Source organism: Embiotoca jacksoni, unplaced genomic scaffold (genome assembly GCF_022577435.1).
Source record: "Embiotoca jacksoni isolate LCO1_2020_lvr unplaced genomic scaffold, fEmbJac1.0.p SCAF_2, whole genome shotgun sequence".
NCBI lineage: Eukaryota > Metazoa > Chordata > Actinopteri > Embiotocidae > Embiotoca > Embiotoca jacksoni.
Window position 1 is genome coordinate 8,059,459 of NW_027185340.1, and position 22,323 is coordinate 8,081,781.

General features: G+C 40.5%; 1 protein-coding gene across 1 annotated transcript; it reads left to right on the forward strand.

Annotated features, from left to right (window-relative positions):
• The first annotated feature begins 6,254 nt into the window (after positions 1 to 6,254).
• Positions 6,255 to 12,560, forward strand: hpxa (hemopexin a). Its single transcript, XM_069154353.1, has 10 exons — positions 6,255 to 6,353; positions 7,103 to 7,119; positions 7,230 to 7,307; positions 7,497 to 7,654; positions 8,464 to 8,617; positions 8,980 to 9,192; positions 9,437 to 9,532; positions 10,781 to 10,911; positions 11,015 to 11,162; positions 11,996 to 12,560. The coding sequence occupies exons 1-10, from the start codon at positions 6,298 to 6,300 to the stop codon at positions 12,223 to 12,225; spliced, it is 1,281 nt and encodes a 426-aa protein (XP_069010454.1). The 5' UTR covers positions 6,255 to 6,297; the 3' UTR covers positions 12,226 to 12,560.
• Positions 12,561 to 22,323: the final 9,763 nt, after the last annotated feature.

The following is a 22,323-nucleotide window of genomic DNA, read 5'->3' on the forward strand; positions in this document are numbered from 1 at the left end:
ATGGAGAATACATTTTATTTTCTGAGCTACCACAGAATTTGTGTATCATTTAAGGGTTTGTGACTCTGTATTGACCAGATTTAGCCAACAAAATATCAAAACAAATGACTACGTCATTATAATGTACAGTAATTAACAATATTTACCATTTCAAGAGGGTTCCAAATGAATTTTTCATCTTAAAAACAGAAGTCGATCAAACAATCTCTTCATAAACTGCATCTAGTAGCTCTTCTGAAGCTTTGAATCCCAGCAGCAGCAGAGTTTCCCCAGCTTTTAGGTCAAAAGTGCCAAAAACCTGCAATCAAAAATGTGCAGTTTCATAACAACTGGGTGAATTGTATGTGACCCTCAAGAAGAACGTTAGTCAGACAACAGAAAACTTTGGCTTTGGAAAGTTCTGTCAACATCGGATGTGTTGCGGCACAAAGTGAAGCCAAAACAAAATGTGGACTCAAGTTTAACCAAATCAGACAATTTTTTTTTTTCTTTTAAGGGAGGAAATTGCTTGCTGCACGTGTTGCCTCTTTGTGTCTGAAATTAAACATTTCTTCTTGGTCATCCTTTTTCTGCTGTCTCATGTCTGATTCTGCGATGTTGGGAAACTCATTAAACACCTTCGGTCAACTGGGTGTCTACATGACGGGATCCTGCATGACGTGGTTCATTGTAAAGTGTTTTATAGTATGTGAGACGAATGACAATAAACGATTTCATTTGTTATTGCCTTTAAAAAATAAAAAAAAATAAAAAGACAAGACAAACCTCTTACACGTGTAAACGTGCATTCCGAGCCACGGTAGTCACAGAAACAGAAAGAAATAATGAAGGTTAATTATTCAAATCCACATATTAAGCTTTAAAGGCTTCTGATGTCATGTTTAATTTCGAATGTAATAAATCATCTTAAAAAAAAAAAACGGTATCAGTCTAATTAACTGTTTAAACTCAATCTTCATGTGTGAACTGCTCGGCGGCGGAGTTGCAGATGAAAAAGAGACTCTTGCATTTGTCAGCCTCGGGCCACAACAAAGATCTCCGTCTCTGCCAAAGAGCTCTTTTAAAAGGCGTCGTGGTGGTTTCATGTTGAAACTGGAAAACAACCGCGTCGCTGTGTCACCGTTTTTCTGCAGATGATCCTTAATATTGAATGGAATGAATGCAGTGTGTGTGTGTGTGTGTGTGTGTGTGTGTGTGTGTGTGTGTGTGTGTGTGTGTGTACTTCTATTACACTTGTATTACTCCAGTTGTGGGGACATAAATGAGTTTTACTCAGTCACACTGTGTGTGTGTGTGTGTGTGTGTGTGTGTGTGTGTGTGTGTGTGTGTGTGTGTGTGTGTGTGTGTGTGTGGGAGGGGGGAGGGGGGGGGCACAAAAAAGCAAGTCCCCATAATGTTAATCATTACATTTATGCGTGAAAGCTTTGTTTAAGGTTAGCATTAGACAAATGTTAATGGTTCGGTAAGCCTCCAAGAAATGAATGGAAGTCAATATAACATCCTCTGAAATGTGTGTGATGATCTAAACCTTGTCTGAGAGGATTCTTAAGACTGAACAGCTTTTCCTGGACTTTCCAGGCGTAATCTTGCTGCCAGACTTTCTGTCGCCTGCTACGACTCCCACATTTAAAACTGCTTGATCGCTGCTCTAATCTTTGTTGCTGCTTTCTGCTGTACAATCGTGACCTTATGTGACCTGACCTGTCCTTGCGGTGTCACACTTGTTCTTGTACATTTAAAATGTCCAAGACTTGAAAATGGAAACAATCGAATGCAAACGTCCACTTGAAAAAAAAAAAGATCCAAACACGCACTTCGGAACCTCGGAAACATGAACTTGCGGCCTCTTTGCGTTGCCCACACAGAGACCTTGTCTTCTGTGTGCTCATGAATGTCAACAGCCCCGAAGGCCAATGATCCGAACTCGGCCGAGTTGAGAGTCATCGACAGAAATACACAAATGACACACTGATTCGCTGAGAGCTGGATATTTTACTCACATTTACAATATTGACAAAGTCAAATACGTCAAATCAGTGGTTGACATCAGTGCTTTTTTTTGTGTGTTTTCATGAATTTTTACGAGTGTGTGCACTTGGTGTTCACTTTGTTTTTTTTTTTTAATTTGACAGATTTCTCTTTTTTTTTTTTTTTCTTCAGTATGATAAATCAGTGACATTTTTTTTTTAAAATTTTTTTTACATAAAACTGTTTAAGTTACAGTCAACGCAGTGGATCCAATGAGTTTCACTTCACAGAGACGTTCACAAATTGCCTGGGATTTCTAGTTGTCTTGACATTCATCATCTCAGATGGAAGAGGCGTTTATTTACATGTGCAACCACCAGAGGACCAATCGCGCTGTCATGTACTGCAGACAGAAAAACTTCCGCAAGACTGATTATTAACGCAAGAAAGGAGTCCTGAAAAAAAAAAGATGATGTGACCCCAGCAGCCTGCGCGTGACTTTTGTTTTTCTTCTTTGAACCAGTAAAAGAAAAAAAAAAAAATTGAAGAACTTCAAGAGAGATATAAGTAAACAATAAAGAAAAGTGTCACACGCAGAAGAGCATAAACAATATCCACGGGATGTGTTCTGCAGAATATCATTCAAACAAAGAAAATGACCGAGACAAATCGATAACTGCGTTGTCGATGTAACGATCCCTCAAACGTGGTTATGTAACATTTGTGACTAAGATCATGTAATAGACTGCAGGCAGGATATGTTACAGTTTCGCACTTCACTTTATTTGTCCACACTAAAGTCACCTCACTGGGAATTTAATGATTATAAATGACCGCAGTTAAAAAACAAAACAAAAAAAACTGCCCCTGCAGGCCTCCGTTTCATGCATGACTGATGTGTAAGAAATGAACGAGTGGAGAGTTTTAAAATGAGCTCCGTTCAATCTGTCTTTCAGGGTCAAATATGCTGCTGCTATATATATATATATATATATTAAATATTAAAGTTTCACTCTGAAACCAGTACAGAACATGGTTTGTTCTGATTTGAACTGGTTGAATGACTGCACTGTAGAGAAACTGTAATTTGTAAAAGATAATTAGCATGTAGTCTCTGGTTAATTGAACCTCATATCTCTGACTTATTGAACATGTTTTTTTCAAAAATTCTGTGAACTATGAGTGCGCTTCACCTTTGTGGAAAAAAATTGGCTCACCATTTTTATAGTAAAATGAACTTGGTTTTCACCTTTCATAGGTTTATTTAATCTGCTTGATCCTTGAACTGGAGTGGGCAGCTGGCTAAAAAAAGAGTTATTTAACCCACATGCCCTTTGGCTGGCCTGTGTCGGTGACTTCTTATCAGTGATGGCAGACTATCGTAGTTCTGTAATGCTGATAGCAAAAGAAAATATCGTCACACGGGCACAGGAGGAATGCTTTTAGTTTACAAAAAGAAAAAAAGGGCCGCGCACGGGTGATCATGTGATCGAGGTCAATCGAGAGATTTTCCTCAGGGCTCAGCCACCTCTTTCACAGGAGAGAGGCACAAAATAAACAGACCGCATATCAAATTCATACATTCACATGACAAAGAGATAACAAAAAGTCCCTTAAATCTTGAACCTCTGAATTTTGGGCACGACGGGTTAAAACTGCAAAACGTCACACACAGTTCTTTTCACGTTTTGATGACGATCCGGTTTGGATCACTGATTTCATCGAAGAGCAGTGAAAACCAGAAACCTGAACGCTGCCGGGAGACACGAGTTCTTCATGGACTTTTCAAATATTAACAATTCAGAGCGAGACGCTGTTGCTGTCGTGCGGCACGTGCAACAACGTGATTGACTTGCCGCCTTGTATGTCTCGGTCCAGGTGAAGGCCCCGCCTCCAGCCTCTATGCAGCATTGTCGCTCCGCAGTGATTCACTTTGTCTGCGTGGTTCTCTCTCCCTCAACAAAAACAAAATTCCTTTCATTTTCTGGACAAGGTTAATGTAACTTTTTTTTCTCTCTTGTATGTGAACACATGGACCTGCTGTCCCTCGGGGATACTGTATCTCAACAAATATACATTGCCCATATTTGGAGGGGATTAAAAAGAGGGAGCAAAGATGGAAAAGAAAAGCAGAAGGTTTCCAGCTTGTTGGACAGAGAAAGATGGAGGACAGTACAAAGGAGGGGCGGGGAACGCATGACGTAAGGGAGGGACTCAGGAAATGGACTGGAGGAGGGTGGGAAATGAGCTGGTGGGTGGAGAGGTGGAGAGAAATCCCAGAGAGTTGTGGAAATTTCTACAAAGGTGCTGCGCTGCTGCCTCCTTGGACTGGCCAAAATAAAAAGATTTTAAGATCAAGGTAACTTCTCAGTCATAAGTTAAACATTGTTTGAAGATCCAGTTCATCCAAAAAAAACAACAACAACATAATATTTCCACAGTAACATCTTGTGGTATCCAGGTATCAACTATATGAATAGTTTTGGATTTTTCCCTCCCAGGTTTTGAAATATCCATACAACGGAATAGAGGCCAATTTCATAATTTAAGAAAAAGCAAAAATGGTGTGCTTTTACTCTGGAAAAATCGAAAGCCCCCACTGAAAACCATTTTCATAGCTATTATTTCATCAGCTGTAAGTACATGCAATCAAAAGTGTTCAGTGGAAGGTCTGTTAATCATCCTGAGCTGACTCGGAAGATTCGGCAGAATGAATTTGACATGTTGACTTGTTTTAAAAGACAAATATGTCCTTTTTAAAAAGTACATTGCCAAAGTAGTCCTTAACCGTGTCTATTGTTGCACAAATTGTGTCGCACGTGACTAATTTGTCAGCATCTTTTGAGCTTCAGCATCAAATCTTAAAGTGAGTTGTTGTTCTTATTGTCATTGATAAAAAGTTATTTTTTTTCCTTAGTTACAATTTGTACATAACTCATATTCTTTTCCAATTTTCCTCTTCCCTCTCACCAAATTCTCACACTTCACTAAACTTTACAGGCCTTACTTTTATATATATTTCATCCTTTTATAGCTAATAGGATTTATAGTAAGAATTATCTGTTATATTGCAAATGCAAAGCAGCATCTACATGCAGCCCACTCAAAGTTGAGCCCTTTTAATTTCACTGATAAATATTAAATAGGCTACACTAAGGTCAACCCATAATGCTCTGTTAATGTTCACCTTACAAACATTACACAATACTTGTTTCGAGGTTTGAGAAGTGCAGGGGTCAGCAGTTTTTATTTATTTTAGCAGGGGTACTGGGTTGGTTACCTTGCGGGGATGGATCAGGTCCTGGCCGGCTTCTCGAATGTTCTGGAAAATATTTGTCACAGATGAAGAGCTTAAACGGTTAAATCAGTGACGTGAAATAATAGAAATTAATAAGTATGGGTACTATTTGAATTTTGGTGCAAAATTCTGGAAGAAACCCCCCCCCCTGCAGAGTTTATGTAAATGTAGTTTTTGTTTGAAATAAGTTATGATAACAATAAGTTATAAAGTTATTGATTAAGATGGTGCCGCGGATGGCAGCCTCACTTCGCTCTCTCGTACCTTATGTTTTTGTTTATTTGCATCGTTTTCTGCTCTCCTTCTCTGGTCACTTACACCAGTTAATTAAAAATGTTCAAGTTACAACCGGAGTCAAATTGCTTTTATGTGTTAAAATACCTGGCCAATAAAGCTGATTCTGATTCTGAAATACATCTCAATAAACTGCAGTTATCTTTGTCACGTCAGCTAAAATCACCAGTCAGCCTTTGTAACAATAAAGCCACCTACTGCAAATGAAGCAAAATAAAAAAAAAACTATTTGATACTAACAGCATGTTAGTCTGACTTAAATTGCTATTTGCATTAATTGATTATGGCTTGGTGTCATATCCAGTGTAAAAATCTGGATGGATGGAAATCAGTGCTGCATAATGTTCAGCAGAGAGCTATAGTTTTAGTGACAACTATATAATGAAGTATGCATGTATTTGGGCATAGAGTCATTTAAAGGACATTAGATACGCATTTATGGATGAAATTTTCATGGCGAAAAGGGAGCTTTCTGAATTCTATGAAGCTCTGCTGCCCCAGATCTCACTTTCCTGGTAAAGAGTAACAGTGAGGTGACCAAGTCATCAAATATCGTGGGCGTCGTATTTGATGTCCACTCCTCCTCCTCCTCCTCCTCCTCCTCCTCCAGTACCCAGCGTGACGTGGTCCACGTAAACTGGGCTACGATATAAACAGAAGCAGAAGCAGCAGCCAAGGTACCTTTGCCCAGCTCTCCACAGGCTTGTCCAGTCTCCTGGACCAGAGGACTCATCATCATGAAGCTGCTCGCCCACACGCTCTGCCTGGCCCTCGCTCTGGCATGGGCTCAGTCGTGAGTAGTCTCTTCCTTCACCTGCAGGACATTTTAAAATGTCTTTGTCTTTTACCTCCTTTTAGGCAGATTCTAGTTTCACTTTAGTTGGCAGAGACTTAGAACTTATGCAGTCCTTTACACGGACGTCACGTTATATCGTTACTACCCACTGACGCAGTCTAAAGCGCATCATGCATCATTATGCCGACTGCAAATACACGCATGATTACTCATCTCAAACAAGGCTCGGAGGCTCCGGAAGTCAATTTTCACACCTTACTGAGAAAAGCAAGGGTTGTTTCAAAGACAACATGAGAAATGATAAGAATAAAAACACTACTGCATGTTTTCAAAATGTGTAAATAGCAATATAAACATCAAATGCTTTTTAGTAAATAATCTGTCGGATTCCATTTTTAACCTGCAGGTTTTATTTTGTATTCAGCACCAGGTTGAAAGGAAAATGTATAATGATTCAAAAGACATCATAAGCATTCTGCATTTGAGGTAGTAGCGTAAGCGTGAAAGTATTATATGCTAGGTTTAAATATTGTGTAAAGTTAGATGAAGATAAAGAAACCGCTGTCTTCTGCTTTTCTCTACAAATGCATATATGAGAATTGGTAACTGGTAAACTGCATTTCTTGATTTTAACTTTGCCGTATTTCATAAACTGCATCTAAAAATCCTGAAGCAGCTGCTTATTCTTTGTAAGAGTGAGCAAAGATCTGAAATGATAAGTTTCTTTTTCTGCTCTTTCCAACCAGGCAGGACCATGCATCAGGTGAGTTGGTGAAAAGCATTCATTTAAATGGGGAGACTTTTTCATCCTTTGTGCTATCACTATATTCAAAACTTTCTTCTCCATGTCATCCCAACGACGATATTTTGCAGCTGTCCTGGACCGTTGTCAAGGCCTTGAGATGGACGCTGTTGCAGTGAATGACGAGGGAATCCCGTACTTTTTCAAGGGTAAGCCATTACATACTGAGGAATTATCCGGCACAATTCATACGATGATCAATTTTAGCTCAATACAATGGGAAGATGATTGCCTTATATTTGCTCTCATGAAAGCCACACCAAGCCACATGAAATTTCAGTTGTAGAGGAAAAGGTGTATTATCCTATTGAAAGATTATGCCCTGTATTTCCCACCAGGTGACCATGTATTCAAGGGCTTCCATGGCAAAGCAGAGCTGTCCAATGAGTCTTTCGCTGAGTTGGATGACCATCACCACCTGGGCCACGTCGATGCTGCTTTCCGCATGCACTTCGAGGACAGCCCCACCGACCACGACCACATGTTCTTCTTCTTGGTATGGTCCAGCAGAGCTTTACTAGGTTGTTGATCAGAATTGAGCTTGGCATTAGTCAGACAATCAAAGAAAGTCCTGCAGCACTCTCAACATGGTAACAAAAAGGAGGCAGGACTTGACAAAACTGGCAGGAACACATTAGCTGCAATTGCAGACAGTCTGGTGAACCCGATAGGAACATGTCCTCATACCTTAACTGTAGAATATTTCATTTGCCAATGACCTATTTGCCATTGAGAGTAATGGCATCCGATATTTAATTTTTTTTCAACCTTTTGAGTACACTAGCAGGGCACCCTTGGTGTACTGCTTGTTTCCATTCTTGAAAATGTGAACACACTTATGCACTCAAAATGGGAGTTGCATTGTAATTTGAGACAAAACCACCGTTTGGGTTGAATTAAGTATGTGTGTAAGTTATGCACGTTAAAAACATTACGTAATTTAACTTATGTACATATCAGTTCAAATAAATCAATGTTAATTTTAGTTTTCACACAAGACACAAACAGATGTTTCTTGGGTGCAAATCCTGTGTTTGCTGACCTCTTCTTTTGTTCCTGTCGTAATTACTACGGCCACTAGAGGTTGCACTGATTGTAAATATGGGTCAAATATTTAGCTGCTTGCACGAACAACCCGGGAAGGTTTTGGGTTTTTTACATTTTTCCAGCATTACCTCCTTTTGATAGTTTCCAGAGATATAAACTGTATGACGGTGCCACCATAAATCAATTAATTTCTGTATTATGACTGTAAAGCGTACAAACATGTCCGTTTAATCAAGTTTTTGGGTTCATTTAATGCAGGACACCATGGTGTTCAGCTATTACCAACACAAGCTGGAGGGTGGTTACCCCAAGACTATAGCCGAAGTCTTCCCTGGAATCCCCGACCACCTGGATGCTGCCGTGGAGTGTCCAAAGCCAGAGTGTGATGAGGACTCTGTCATCTTCTTCAAGGGTAAGTGTTTGTTTTCATTGACCTCACTGTGTCCAAAAACCCAATTATCATGCTTTGATACCATCACCAAAGAGGTTGGCATTGCTTATCTAAATCGTATGTTTCTGATTATGTGACTAAAGTCCAATTTGGTCTCTTGTGATCGAGCTTCAAAGCTTTATGCCTTAATTTGAGGGCATTCTTTGAAAAGTCTAAAAGTCGCTCCCCGTTCACCCAATGTGGACGGAAACACCTTGAGAGTTGAATCGGCATCTCAACCTTGTGCTACAATAACATCAAAAGCATTTCTCTGCATCTACAGAAACACTCTCAGAAGAATACCTTCAAGATATACCTCTGAAAAACATCTGTTTTTTCCGTAGGTGACGAAATCTACCACTACAACGTCAGAACTAAGGCCGTATATGAGAAAGAGTTCAAGTCCATGCCAAACTGCACGTCTGCTTTCCGCTTTATGGAGCACTATTACTGCTTCCACGGGCACATGTTCTCCAAGTTTGACCCAAAGACTGGCGATGTGCATGGCAAATACCCCAAAGAGGCACGCGACTACTTCATGAGATGCTCCAAGTTCAGTAAGTTAAAAAAAAAAATCAATATCAGCAATTTAATTCGATATTACTGAAATGTGGATCGTGTAAAATCGTCAGTATATCCTCATATCCACCCTTGCCTAAAACTTGAACTGCATTATCTATATTTGATTTCAAACACCATTGTACTCCGATTATGTTTGAGTCAGTTTTGAAGCTATGCTGAGCTAAGACAAAGCTAAGAAGTTTTGATTTAACATAAACTTAATGATTAATTGCTGTTTAGGCGACGACAGCGACCACATGGAGAGAGAGCGCTGCAGCCGTGTTCACCTGGATGCCATCGCATCTGACAATGCTGGGAACATGTATGCCTTCAGAGGTGAGATATGACATCGTACTACTTTTGAATAATGTACGTACAGTATACAGTTATATATAGTTTTAAGGATGCGGTCCTCTGTGCTCGTTGTCGTTTTTACATTCCTCTCCTTTCGAAGCTCATTTAAGATGGACTGAGGCAAAGTTAAAAACTGTCCCGTGGTCCGACAAATACAAATTTGAAATTCTTCTTGGAAATCACGAATGCCGCATTCTCTGGGCTGAAGAGGAGAGGGACCAGCCAGCATCTGTGATGGTATAGAGGTTTATTAGTGCACACGGCATGGGCAGCTTGCACATTTGGGAAGGCACCATTTAAGCGGGACAAGATATACTGGTTTTGGAGCAACATACGCAGCCATCCAGATGATGCCTATTTTAACAAAACATTGCCAAACCATATTCTGCACATATTACAACAGCATGGCAGTGTAGGTTAAACTGGCCTCCCTGCAGTCCAGAACTGTCACCCATTTAAAAAAATGTGTGCATTATGAAACAAAAAATACGACAAAGAAGACCCCTAACTGTTGAGCATTTGAAATCCTATATCAGGCGAGAATGGGACAACATTTCACTTTGAAAACTCCAGCAGCTGCTTTCTTTAGTTTCCAAAAATGTACAGAGCATTGTTCAAAAAAGAGGTGATGCAAGGCAGTGGTAAACATGTCCTTGTCAGAACTTTTTTGGAACCTGTTGCTAGCATCAAACTCAAAATAAGCATATGTTTTCAAAAAGATAATGACATTTCTAGTTTCAACATTTGATATGATGTCTTTGTTCTTTTTTCAATTTCAAATGGGTTTACACAAATTTGCAAATAATCACAATATGCTTGTATTTTCATTTTTACAATGGATCCCAACTTCTTTGGAAATGGGGTTGTAAGAATATGTTCCTATATTTGATCTAAAAGGTAAAAGTATATGCGCTTTAACAGTCGGTCAGCTAGCAGAGGTGTGTGCAAGTTGAAATGGTTCCCAGTAACCAGAACTAAACTGGATCATGTGTTAGGGGTATTGCATTAAAAGCTCCAATAGAGTCCAATAGAGAGTTGGATAGCGTCTTGTTTTATTGCCACGTGTTAAAATTCTACCCAAATGGACTTAAGTGGAATTATTTTTGGATCTTTTTAGATCTTGGCTTATGGCACTTGACTCCTTAGGCAGAATTGTTTGTTATGTCGGTGGTGTTTCCTCTTACGGCGCTTCCATTTGAAGCACTTCTAAGTGATCCTCTTATTCTGCAGGCCACCATTTCCTCCGTAAGGAGGAGGGCAACGACACACTGACGGGTGACACCATCGAGAACTCTTTCAAGGAGCTGCACAGTGAGGTGGATGCCGTTTTCACTTACCAGGATCATCTTTACATGTTTAAGGTAAAAACTAATGAAGCCAACCATGCGCACATTGCGTTGATTCAGTCATCACTTCTTTCGCAAGGCTTGAAAACACAAAACAATAATGGTTGTTTCTCCTCAGGATGACCAGGTATTCCTTTACAAAATCGGTGAGCCCCACACCCACCTGGATGGTTACCCCAAGAATGTGAAAGACGAGCTGGGCATTGAGGGCCCCATTGACGCTGCCTTCGTCTGCGAGGATCATCACATTGCTCACCTCATCAAAGGTATGGGAAAATTCCGAGTTGTTAAGTTTCAACTTCGGTAAATCTGTCATTGGAACACCTTCTTTGACTCTTTTCAAACACATGTTTGGCCACATACCTATCTGAGTTGCAGCCGGCCAGCTAGCATCTACTGAAAGCATGTGAGGTGTTTTGGGAACACTGGTTAACTGTTAGTGTCCAGCAATATCTTGCAGGTCAGTCAGTCATGTCAATCAGGACATCTCTCAATTGTAGCTACAGAAAACAACCTGGGTTACCCTCTCCCCCTCTAAAGTGCATGAAAGCTAAAGATTTGTGCTCCAAAGTGTAATGTAATGTTCTTTTTCTTCAAATGGATTTTTAGCAAATTTGTATAGGAAAATGTATCATTCAGGAACTGGTATGTACCTCAAGGTGTCCGTACAGTTATCTGACATTTTTAGACGATATCAAGCCCTAATTAACACCTGTTTACGTACTGATGCTAGGATGTAGCCACACTAAACCACTAGCATGGCGGTAGACTTGTTAAGATGTCCATGTTTCATACACATTCAGGACCTCATTCACAATTAAATATAGTCATGGCAATGCTTGAAATGTTGAATAATAGTTACATGCAGTCCTGAGGTAACTTTTCAACCAAAAGCATTTCAGTTTAAGCCGTGATGTCTTTAGTCTTTTCTTAAGCAGTTCAAAAAATTAAGGCTTTACTGCGGAATAGTTTTACAATATTTACAAAATACCTGGTCAAACCACATGTTTGGATACAAAATTGTAACTTCTTGGGCTTTACACTACTGATACATGTATACACTAACCACTCGCACGTCTTCATGCCTGTTATATTCCAGGTCAGCAAATCTATGATGTGGAACTGAAGGCCAGCCCTCGTGTTGCAGGCAATCAGCGCCCGATCTCACTCTTCAAGAAGGTCGATGCAGCCTTGTGCGGTGCTACAGGTGTTAAAGTGATCGTGGGAAACCACTTCTACCACTTTAGCAGCACCATGCTATTTGTTGCTGGCAGGGCTCTGCCTGAGCAGCACAGAGTCTCTCTGGAGCTGTTTGGCTGCGATCACTGAGGGGCTCACTTGTCAGGACTGAATGGATTGTGCAGAACAACACAGTGAAACATGGAAAAACAACGCTGCACCAGCAACACCAGGCAGGAGGCGCCACACGACAAGTCGCCAAGCTTTTGACTTCCCACGCTCACAGATGATGCGATGTTTCTCTTCTGTGTCTTACCTTAAAATAACTCTCTTACATGTTGTATTTCTTTTAAAGGGTTCATTACTACTCACAATGAAGCTCTCTGGTTCTCTGTGCAAAGTGTGCTACCAAGAAGTGTTACATGTTTTTCTGTGATTCATTTTGTACAGTGTTGTTGGGAATAAAGAGGAGTTGAAACAAACAACACACAGTGTCTGCTTTTTGTGGATGAGGACGGTTTTTGGTGCTGATTTATTTCTGCAATTTCTCTGTAAATTCCGAAAAAGCTTTAGCCAAAGGACTGCGCAGCATTTTTATGCCTTGTCCTACGTCCCACGTATTAAGACGATGTCCCGCATTTTGATTGGTACTTATTTCTAGTAAACACTGCAGGACAGAAGCTTTTCTCAAATCTGTCTTTTATCTAAAGGCTTTGAAGAAAGCGTGCAGGGACGGCTGTTTGATGTCAGTCAAACTGTGTATACGTCGGTCCAGTGCAGTCCGTCTCCACCTTTGCTCCCATCATTACATGACCACAAAGTCACAAGCTAAGCTGCAGAATATGATGGAAAACTGCGAGAAATAAAAGAAATGCAGTGGCTGGTACACGACTTCTACCTGGGTGGAAACGGTAGAAGGTGATTCTCCGAGTTTTTTGTCTTTTTTTTGTGAGAGTTATGTTTCAAATTCACGTTGTGGAGCAACACAGTATAAATGAGTCTCAGAATGAATGTGTGGCGCAAAAAAGAGATGTACCAAACTATATCCTGTCTTTTCCCCTATTTGTTTTTGTCTGTGATGTGTTTCATGTTTTGGTCTGTGTCTTCAAGGGTGTGGATTCATTCCACTGCCAGCCTCCAGTCACCTCCCACTACCAGATCTCATTCAGCTCGCACAGCTGCTTCTCATTCCAGTAATTACCACCCGGCAGTATATAGTCCGTCCGATCTTCTCCCCTGTCCTACCCGTGTGCCTGTCTGCCTGTGTGGCATGAACCTGCCGTCCTTTGTTGTTCACTTTCTAGCTTTTCACCAGTAGAGGGCACAATAGTTCCACTAGAGGAACCAGCTCTGATGTTCTAACGATAGAACTTATGACTTTCCTCTTACTGTTTGTTGAAGAGAGCACGATAGATAAGTCAATGCAGGTGTGATATCATCTTAGTCCTGTGAAAATGAGGTTTGAGTTGACCACAGGGAGCTTTTGATAATGGAGTGAAACAAGGAGAATGTCAATTCTTCCTCGTGTGAACTCCCACAGACACACTGCACCTGATGGGTAACAAATCCTGAGCAGCAAAACCATATTCAGTGTGTTTTTTTTTGTTTTTTTTTCAAAATGCTAATAACTAAGCTTCTTAAATTCAGTGGTTCCATCTTTCCAAACATTTTGTAGTGGCATGCGGAGTTTAAACCCCAAATCTCTTCTTCAACACAAGGTTTGAACATTTTTGCATAACTTTCAGTGCACAGGCCTGCTTATGAAAAGCTGTGTGGCTCCAATCAAGCCTGCCTGTCACCGTCTTTATATTGTTATTATTCTGGGTATAGATCTGGATTTTACCACATCAAAACATGACTTTGCTTGCGTTTTTTGCTTTTAAGTCCCAAGATGACTCTTTTAGGGGGTTCCAGGTGATTCAAACCTCTGAGCAGACTAGTCTCAAGTCCTTAATTTTTGTGATGTAAATCCTAAGTCTCCTGTATTTAATTAAACACATAGCGTCAACAAAACATCTTTGATTGCATATGGAAATTTTTTATTTTTTATTATTCAGGCACCTGAGTAAATGTATTTACTACTCCATAAATCTCTTTTCAGTCAAGCAAAGCCTAACAAACAGGGGCAATGAAAATGTGCAGTGAAGTTTGGAGACCTCCCTCCCGCCCTCACTGACTTGTTGCGCATCATGCAGCTCTAAACTGAGGCAATGGAATGATGTCAGCTTCATGACCGGGACTGAAGACTGAAGTCTCTGATAACAGCACGCTTCATTGGATCACACAATCCCTTACTTCACCCCCCTGCCTGCTCCGATGACAATGGGGGGAGAAACACTGAGGCCCTTTACCAGCCCTGATAGGATGCCACAATCAACTACAGAGGCTGCCAGTTCAGTATCATTCATGCATCAGATCTGGGTAATGCGCCTAATGAGAGGAACACTGCTTGACAGAGAAAGTGTTAGGCCAGTTTTGATTTAGTAGTCTGCAATGGGATTAAAGTATTGAGCCTAATTATGAATAGGCAGCACATATGTCACTGCGGATCTGAGGAAGCTGCAGCTGCTGCAGAACCTCACATAAAAATGTTTGTTTTTTACTGAGAACCACCATTATGCTGTTGGATAGAAGCCATCAGTATGTTTATTGTGTGCGTTAAAAAGGTGCCCCCGTTATTTCTGAGTAAAATGATTAAAACCGACAGATATGTTGGCAGGTGAATGGTATTAGAATGTTACGGTTACAACCCCGTTTCCGGCAAAAAGTTGGGATGCTGTGTGAAATTTTATTAAAAAGAGAATTATTTGCAAATCATGTAAATCCATATATTTAATTGAAAACGGAACCAAGACAACATATCAAATGCTGAAACTGATTCATTTCATTGTTTTATGAAAAATGTGTGATCATTTTGAATTTGGTGCCAGCAAGACGTTTTTAAAACAAATTAGGTGAACTGGCAACAGATCAGTAACATGATCGGGTACAAAAAGAGCATCCCAGAGAGGCAAATTCTCTCAGCAGTGAAAATTGGGAGGGGTTCACTACTCTGTGAAAGAATACATGGGCAAACAGTGCAACAATTTAAGAATAATGTTCGTTAATATGAAATTTCAAAGAATGTAGGGAGTTAATCATCTATGGTTCATAATATCATTACAAGATTCAGAAAATCTAGATAAACCACATTCTGCACGTATTCCAACGGCATGGCTCCTTATTAGAAAAGTCTGGGTAATAAACTGGCCTGCCTGCAGTCCAGACCTGTCACCTATTGAAAACATTTGGAGCATCATGAAACGAACTGTTGAGCAGCTGAAATCCTATGTCAGGAAAGAACGGGACAACATTTCACTTTTAAAACTCTAGCAACTTGTCTCCCCAGTTTGCAAATGTTTACAAAGTGACGTTGAAAGAGCATGTGATGGACCACAGTGGTAAAAATGCCCCCGTCCCAACTTTTTTGAAACACGTTTACGTGTTTATTATTGTAACCCTATTGGCAAAGGACCCCATCCTCAAATAATTCCATCGCAAACTAAACTACTACCTTTGCCAACCCACTCAACGTAGCGTTACCACGTCATGATATATTTTACAACCGGGATTTGTAACAGATTTTGAAAAGCTCTTACAAAGTGTCAAACCCAGAAAATGAGCTACAGAGACCCTCAAAATCCTTCAGAAAGGCTTTGGCAATGAAGCAATGAGCTGGGCGAGGTGTTTTGAGTGACATTTGCATTTCTGAAGGGTGGAACTTCACTGTCTGAAAAAGCTGAGTCAGGTCAGGAGCGCAACCAGGTGTTTTTTTTTTTTTTTTTTACATTCGTGGGCTCAGTGTGTGAATTTGTCCCCCAGGGTCTGACTGTTAACACCAAGTTCTACTGTGACGCTCTGAGGGGAAACCTTTTGGCGCAAATAACCTTAACTGTGGCGCAGACGGCCCCTTGGGTTCTCCATTATTACAATGCATCTGTTAACAACGTTGAAAACGCACAAGTTTCTAAAACGATCGTAGCTGCTCACTGGATTCGGCTCCCCGTGAACTTCTTTCTGTTCCCCAAAATTCTGACACGAACTCTGCAGTTTCAGCTCAAGTTTAAGGTGCATGGAGAAATGGCAGAACTTTTCCCTGCTCCGTGCAGGTCACGGTGTGGCACGCTGTTCACGCGCAAAATAAGCAGTATTGGAAATGTTTTGATCCACTCTCATAGTGGCATCAGAAGGTTTCTATGCGTTTTTCCAGAGACACGGACAAACAACATGTTTTGTTGTTATATTTGGATGCTTTGTTGTCAAGGAGACGGGACAAAGTTACATAATTAATCAATCACCATTTACTGTTGATAAATTTTGCCTTTTCACTGCTGCCTCTTGGGTAATGTTTAACTTCATGTGCTGGCCCATGTTATCAAAATTGGCGAAAGAGAGTAGCTCAGAGTAAAAAAATAAAAAAGTATAGTTTTCTTCTAAATGATAACTGCCGCAGCACTCAGAGTAGAAACTCGTCCTGTTTGTTTGTGAAACAATAACAGCTATATGATAAAACAGTGCTTTAAAGACATCGAATCACCTCCGATGCCTCAGACCTGCTTTAACGGTCATCGGTTACTTTCACTTTGACGTATCCTTCGTTGCAGTTGCAAAATGTTTTATGCAGAAAAGCATTCACACACACACACAGATACATAAATAACTATCCATACTCCTTGTTGTTTCCTCTATAGGAAGGACAAACAGCCGTTGGACTGTCCGGTGGTGGATGTGTACAGTATGCTTGTGCACGTGTGTGCCTCTGTGTGCATGTGTATGTGAGTTGTCCCCTTGCTGTTTGTGATGCTGCTTAATTAACTGGACTGGGAGGGTTGACGGACATCTGCTCTCAGCCTGCCGTTTAGGGTAGCTTGACCCCCACAAAGTGTGTGTGTGTGTGTGTGTGTGTGTGTGTGTGTGTGTGTGTGTAGAACAAGCAGGTATGGACATTGGCCAAGACTGTGCCAGATAAATGTTGGATCTCATGACCAGATGGTGCCAGCTAGCGTCCCCCTCCGTAGACTGGTGACCGCTAAAAACACTCCCTCAGATGTAACCCCGGTGCCCTGCATCAAACTGTCAGAGAGAGCAGCATACCAGTCTGGTAAAGACACACAGAGAAGACCAAAACACACACACACACACACAGACATACACACATACACCTACACAACAAAATGATTTGGATGAAGCTAATGGTCCTCAAAAGCGTTTCTCCCCGCATGTACAGTTATAACTTTAAACAACGACAAAAAAACTGAGCAACAACTGATTGAAATTTGTTTCGTTATTTTAAAAATTTAAAATTTTTTGACCGGACTCACAAATGTGAAGTTTCTTGCTTGCAGTTTATTGATACACCACTTTAAAGATGAGAGGTATGTGATCATCACAGTCATATTTCTAACTGTTGGAGTTGTGGTCCAAAAGGGGTTTGCACATCTTCTTTAAATAGGTTGTGAGCCAGATGCCCAACTTTAAAAAGAATAGGATCAATTGATTTATTCTATTGATTTATAAAAACAAAACAAAAAAATCCACTTTATTCATTTATTAAATCAATAAAACCGTTATTTGGAATTATAGCACATTTCTGGTAAAATAGTTTGAGACTTAAATGTAAATGAGCATTTAAACACTTGTCAAACAAGTTGACTCAATGCTGATTAAACCACCACTAGACAATATTTCACAATAAAGACTTATTTTTTTTTTTTAAATCTGGTGTCTGGTGAGACATCCCCACACTGGTCAGATGAATGCGTACTGGGCATGCTCGAAGGGCAGAGTATATAGATATCTATATATACATATCTATATATAGATATATATATATATATACAGTGGGTACGGAAAGTATTCAGACCCCTTTACATTTTTCACTCTTTGTTTCATTGCAGCCATTTGCTAAAATCAAAAAAGTTCATTTTATTTCTCATTAATGTACACTAAGCACTCCATGTTGACAGAAAAAAACAGAAATGTAGAAATTTGTGCAAATTTATTAAAAAAGAAAAACTGAAATATCACATGGTCATAAGTATTCAGACCCTTTGCTGTGACACTCATATTTAACTCACATGCTGTCCATTTCTTCTGATCCTCCTTGAGATGGTTCTACTCCTTCATTGGAGTCCAGCTGTGTTTAATTAAACTGATTGGACTTGATTAGGAAAGGCACACACCTGTCTATATAAGACCTTACAGCTCACAGTGCATGTCAGAGCAAATGAGAATCATGAGGTCGAAGGAACTGTCCAAGGAGCTCAGAGACAGAATTGTGGCAAGGCACAGATCTGGCCAAGGTTACAAAATAATTTCTGCAGCACTCAAGGTTCCTAAGAGCACAGTGGCCTCCATAATCCTTAAATGGAAGAAGTTTGGGACGACCAGAACTCTTCCTAGACCTGGCCGTCCAGCCAAACTGAGCAATCGTGGGAGAAGAGCCTTGGTGAGAGAGGTAAAGAAGAACCCAAAGATCACTGTGGCTGAGCTCCAGAGATGCAGTAGGGAGATGGGAGAAAGTTCCACAAAGTCAACGATCACTGCAGCCCTCCACCAGTCGGGGCTTTATGGCAGAGTGGCCCGACAGAAGCCTCTCCTCAGTGCAAGACATGTGAAAGCCCGCATAGAGTTTGCCAAAAAACACATGAAGGTCCCAGACTATGAGAAATAAGATTCTCTGGTCTGATGAAACCAAGATTGAACTTTTTGGCGTTAATTCTAAGCGGTATGTGTGGAGAAAACCAGGCGCTGCTCATCACCTGCCCAATACAATCCCAACAGTGAAACATGGTGGTGGCAGCATCATGCTATGGGGGTGTTTTTCAGCTGCAGGGACAGGACGACTGGTTGCAATTGAAGGAAAGATGAATGCGGCCAAGTACAGAGATATCCTGGAAGAAAACCTCTTCCAGAGTGCTCTGGACCTCAGACTGGGCCGAAGGTTCACCTTCCAACAAGACAATGACCCTAAGCACACAGCTAAAATAACAAAGGAGTGGCTTCGGAACAACTCTGTGACCATTCTTGACTGGCCCAGCCAGAGCCCTGACCTAAACCCAATTGAGCATCTCCGGAGAGACCTGAAAATGGCTGTCCACCAATGTTCACCATCCAACCTGACGGAACTGGAGAGGATCTGCAAGGAAGAATGGCAGAGGATCCCCAAATCCAGGTGTGAAAAGCTTGTTGCATCATTCCCAAGAAGACTCATGGCTGTACTACCTCAAAAGGGTGCTTCTACTCAATACTGAGCAAAGGGTCTGAATACTTATGACCATGTGATATTTCAGTTTTTCTTTTTTAATAAATTTGCACAAATTTCTACATTTCTGTTTTTTTCTGTCAAGATGGGGTGCTGAGTGTACATTAATGAGAAATAAAATGAACTTTTTTTGATTTTAGCAAATGTCTGCAATGAAACAAAGAGTGAAAAATGTAAAGGGGTCTGAATACTTTCCGTACCCACTGTATATATATATATAGAGATATATATATGTAGATATATATGGGCACCAGAGACTGGCCACTGGCCAAACTGACAAACGGCTGGTTCAGCTCTATGCCAACTTGAATGGGGATAAAATCATTCAAATTTGCAGCCCAAAGAAAGAATGTTATAATTTCACCTTGTTTTTTTAGCTCCGTTTGCACCTTGTTTATCTTAGTTTCCATTGTGTGGAACTGAACTGCTGTCAGTTTACTTCTTGGTGTTGATTCATTTTTAAAACTGAATCTGAAAACTAACTCGTAGCTAAAGATGTCAAATAAATATAGTGGAGTAAAAAGTACAATATTTCCCCCTGCCATGTTGTTGAGTGGAAGTATAAAATAGCATACAACATAAATAATAAACTACAAACATTCCCTGAGATATTTATGACATTATTGATTCATATGTGTAAATATAAGATTCCTGGATGCTTAATTAGTTTGAGATTGGTCCTTAAAATTCTTGTTGCTGTTCATTTTTGTGGTAAACTTCCTCAAAAAGAAATGTAAGTCAAATAACTATCTGGAAATGGTTCAACCCTTGATGTAAGTGTCTCTGACTGAAATATATTTATTATTTAAATAAATGTCGTGCACCTCCTCACATGCATTTTTTTGCTTGCTGTTTGGTGAATACATAGGCTATACCCTTTATAAGGAAAACGTTGATTTGGTAGCGTATTGATTGGAAGTAAATTAATCTGTCATATCATATGAATATATGAGGTGATTCTTTTAGCTTTTTTTAAAACTACATACCTCCACTTTTTCATGATTTTTTTTTCTTCTAAAGGTATTTCTAATCCATTTATATATCAGTGCCAAAACCTGTACAGAAGACATTTTATCCCAAAGCTCGTCATTCTTCGATCCGCCATCCAAAATTCAGCACTCAGAGACCAGACAGGATGAGTACAGTTAATTAGATGACCAGAAAATATAACATGCTTCAAGATATATGAGAGTCCAAACACACCTCTTTCCTCAGTCTTTCTATTTCTCTGCTCCGGCACACCTCCCTAGTTGTCTTTATTCAACCTCCTTTCTATCCTTCCACTCCTTTATCTGCCTCTAAACTTTTTCTCAACCTTCCTGTCTGTCTCTGTCTGCTTCTCTGCGGTTGGCAGAGTGCCTGGTCTTTGCTCTGCTGCTGTTTTCGCTGCCTTGCTGTGAGCCGTCTCCCCCCTCCCTCTTTCCCCTAAAGTTGCCTTCACATCCTATCACTTCTCCCCCGTATGTCTAACCTTCCTCCCCTTCCATCCCCCTCCACAGTGTCTTGTGGATTGGGTTGTGCAGAGCTGTCAGTCCCTGGCTGGGCCTGCCAAGCTGCACGTCCCGGTCAGAGGGGAGGCCGGGGCAAATGGTCGGGGCGTCGTTGTGGGTCCGGCCCGACCTCCCACCAGTGAGCGGCGGACCCCCTCAACAGATTGAGCCTCCAGCTGGCCGGCACGGGGCCCGCCATGGCCCCATGCTGAGGGCGCACATGCCACAATGGACAATTCCCACTTGCACACAAACGTGCACACATACACTAACATGTGCAAGTATAAGACACATGCTTGCCTGAACATAGACACAACATCCCTGTCTCCTAGAAATTATGTTTCTATACAGCTGAATATGTTGAGAAGGAAACTTAACTGTGATCGGATTATTTTTCTTTCAAATAATGAGGAAACATTGTTTATGTATTTGGTAGGTCAGTAATAGATTAATACTATAATTTATAATAATATATCAGTTGTATGTGCAGTGACAGGATATTTATGTCTGAAACAAAAATGAACAAACAAAAAGTGCAATATCCACTAGTAGCGACTTCCACATTATTAGCCTTTTCTGCAGTTTTGCTTAGGGGTCTTTCTTAAAGGTCCAGTGTGCATGATTTAGGTGGATTTATTGGCAGACATTGAATCATTATTATGTTTTCATGACCTGAAACTAGGAATTCTTGTGTTATTAGCTTGTAATGAGCCTTTCATATCTACATAGGAAGTGGGTCCTCTTCCATATTGCTCCACCATGTTTTTACAGTAGCCCATAATGGACAAATCAAACATTGGCTATACAGGGGCCACTCACGTTTTTTAATGGGTTGGTGGCCACCGAAGATTCTACAACAAAAGCAGAAGTAGAGGGTGAGGTGATCGGTATGCCGTTGGTTGTAATCTGTAACCTCAAAACTAGATGCCACTAAATCCTACACACTGCTTTTTGGAGCCGACCTCTAGTGGCACTCGGTGATATTGCAGTTTAAGGAACTTTTGCATCGGCCTCATTTTTCAGACCTGGAAGCTACGTCCACTTTTATATACAGTCTGTGGTGGAGGCACAATGTGTTTATTTAATATTTCCATAAGAATACTTTTAATCATTTTTAAAACAGTTCCAGTAAAAGTACTGTATGTCCAACATATAGATATCAACCAAAACCATGATCATTCTCTACCGCTGTTGGGAAAAACTAAAAACACACCGGATTGAAACGCTGCTCTCAGGTGGAAGAATGAAGTGCTTTGTGCACCTACAATGCTCGCACGCCAGAGTGTTGCATTTATTAGGACCTTGTAAATCTTTATGGGTCTTTGAGTGATGGAATCATCAACACTGGGAATGATCCTGTGTTTATGTTCTGTTACTGTAGCATTGTATTGTTAGAAACATAGTCATACATCATTAGACGGCCACCGTACCACCTCATTTACTGTTAATTCCCAG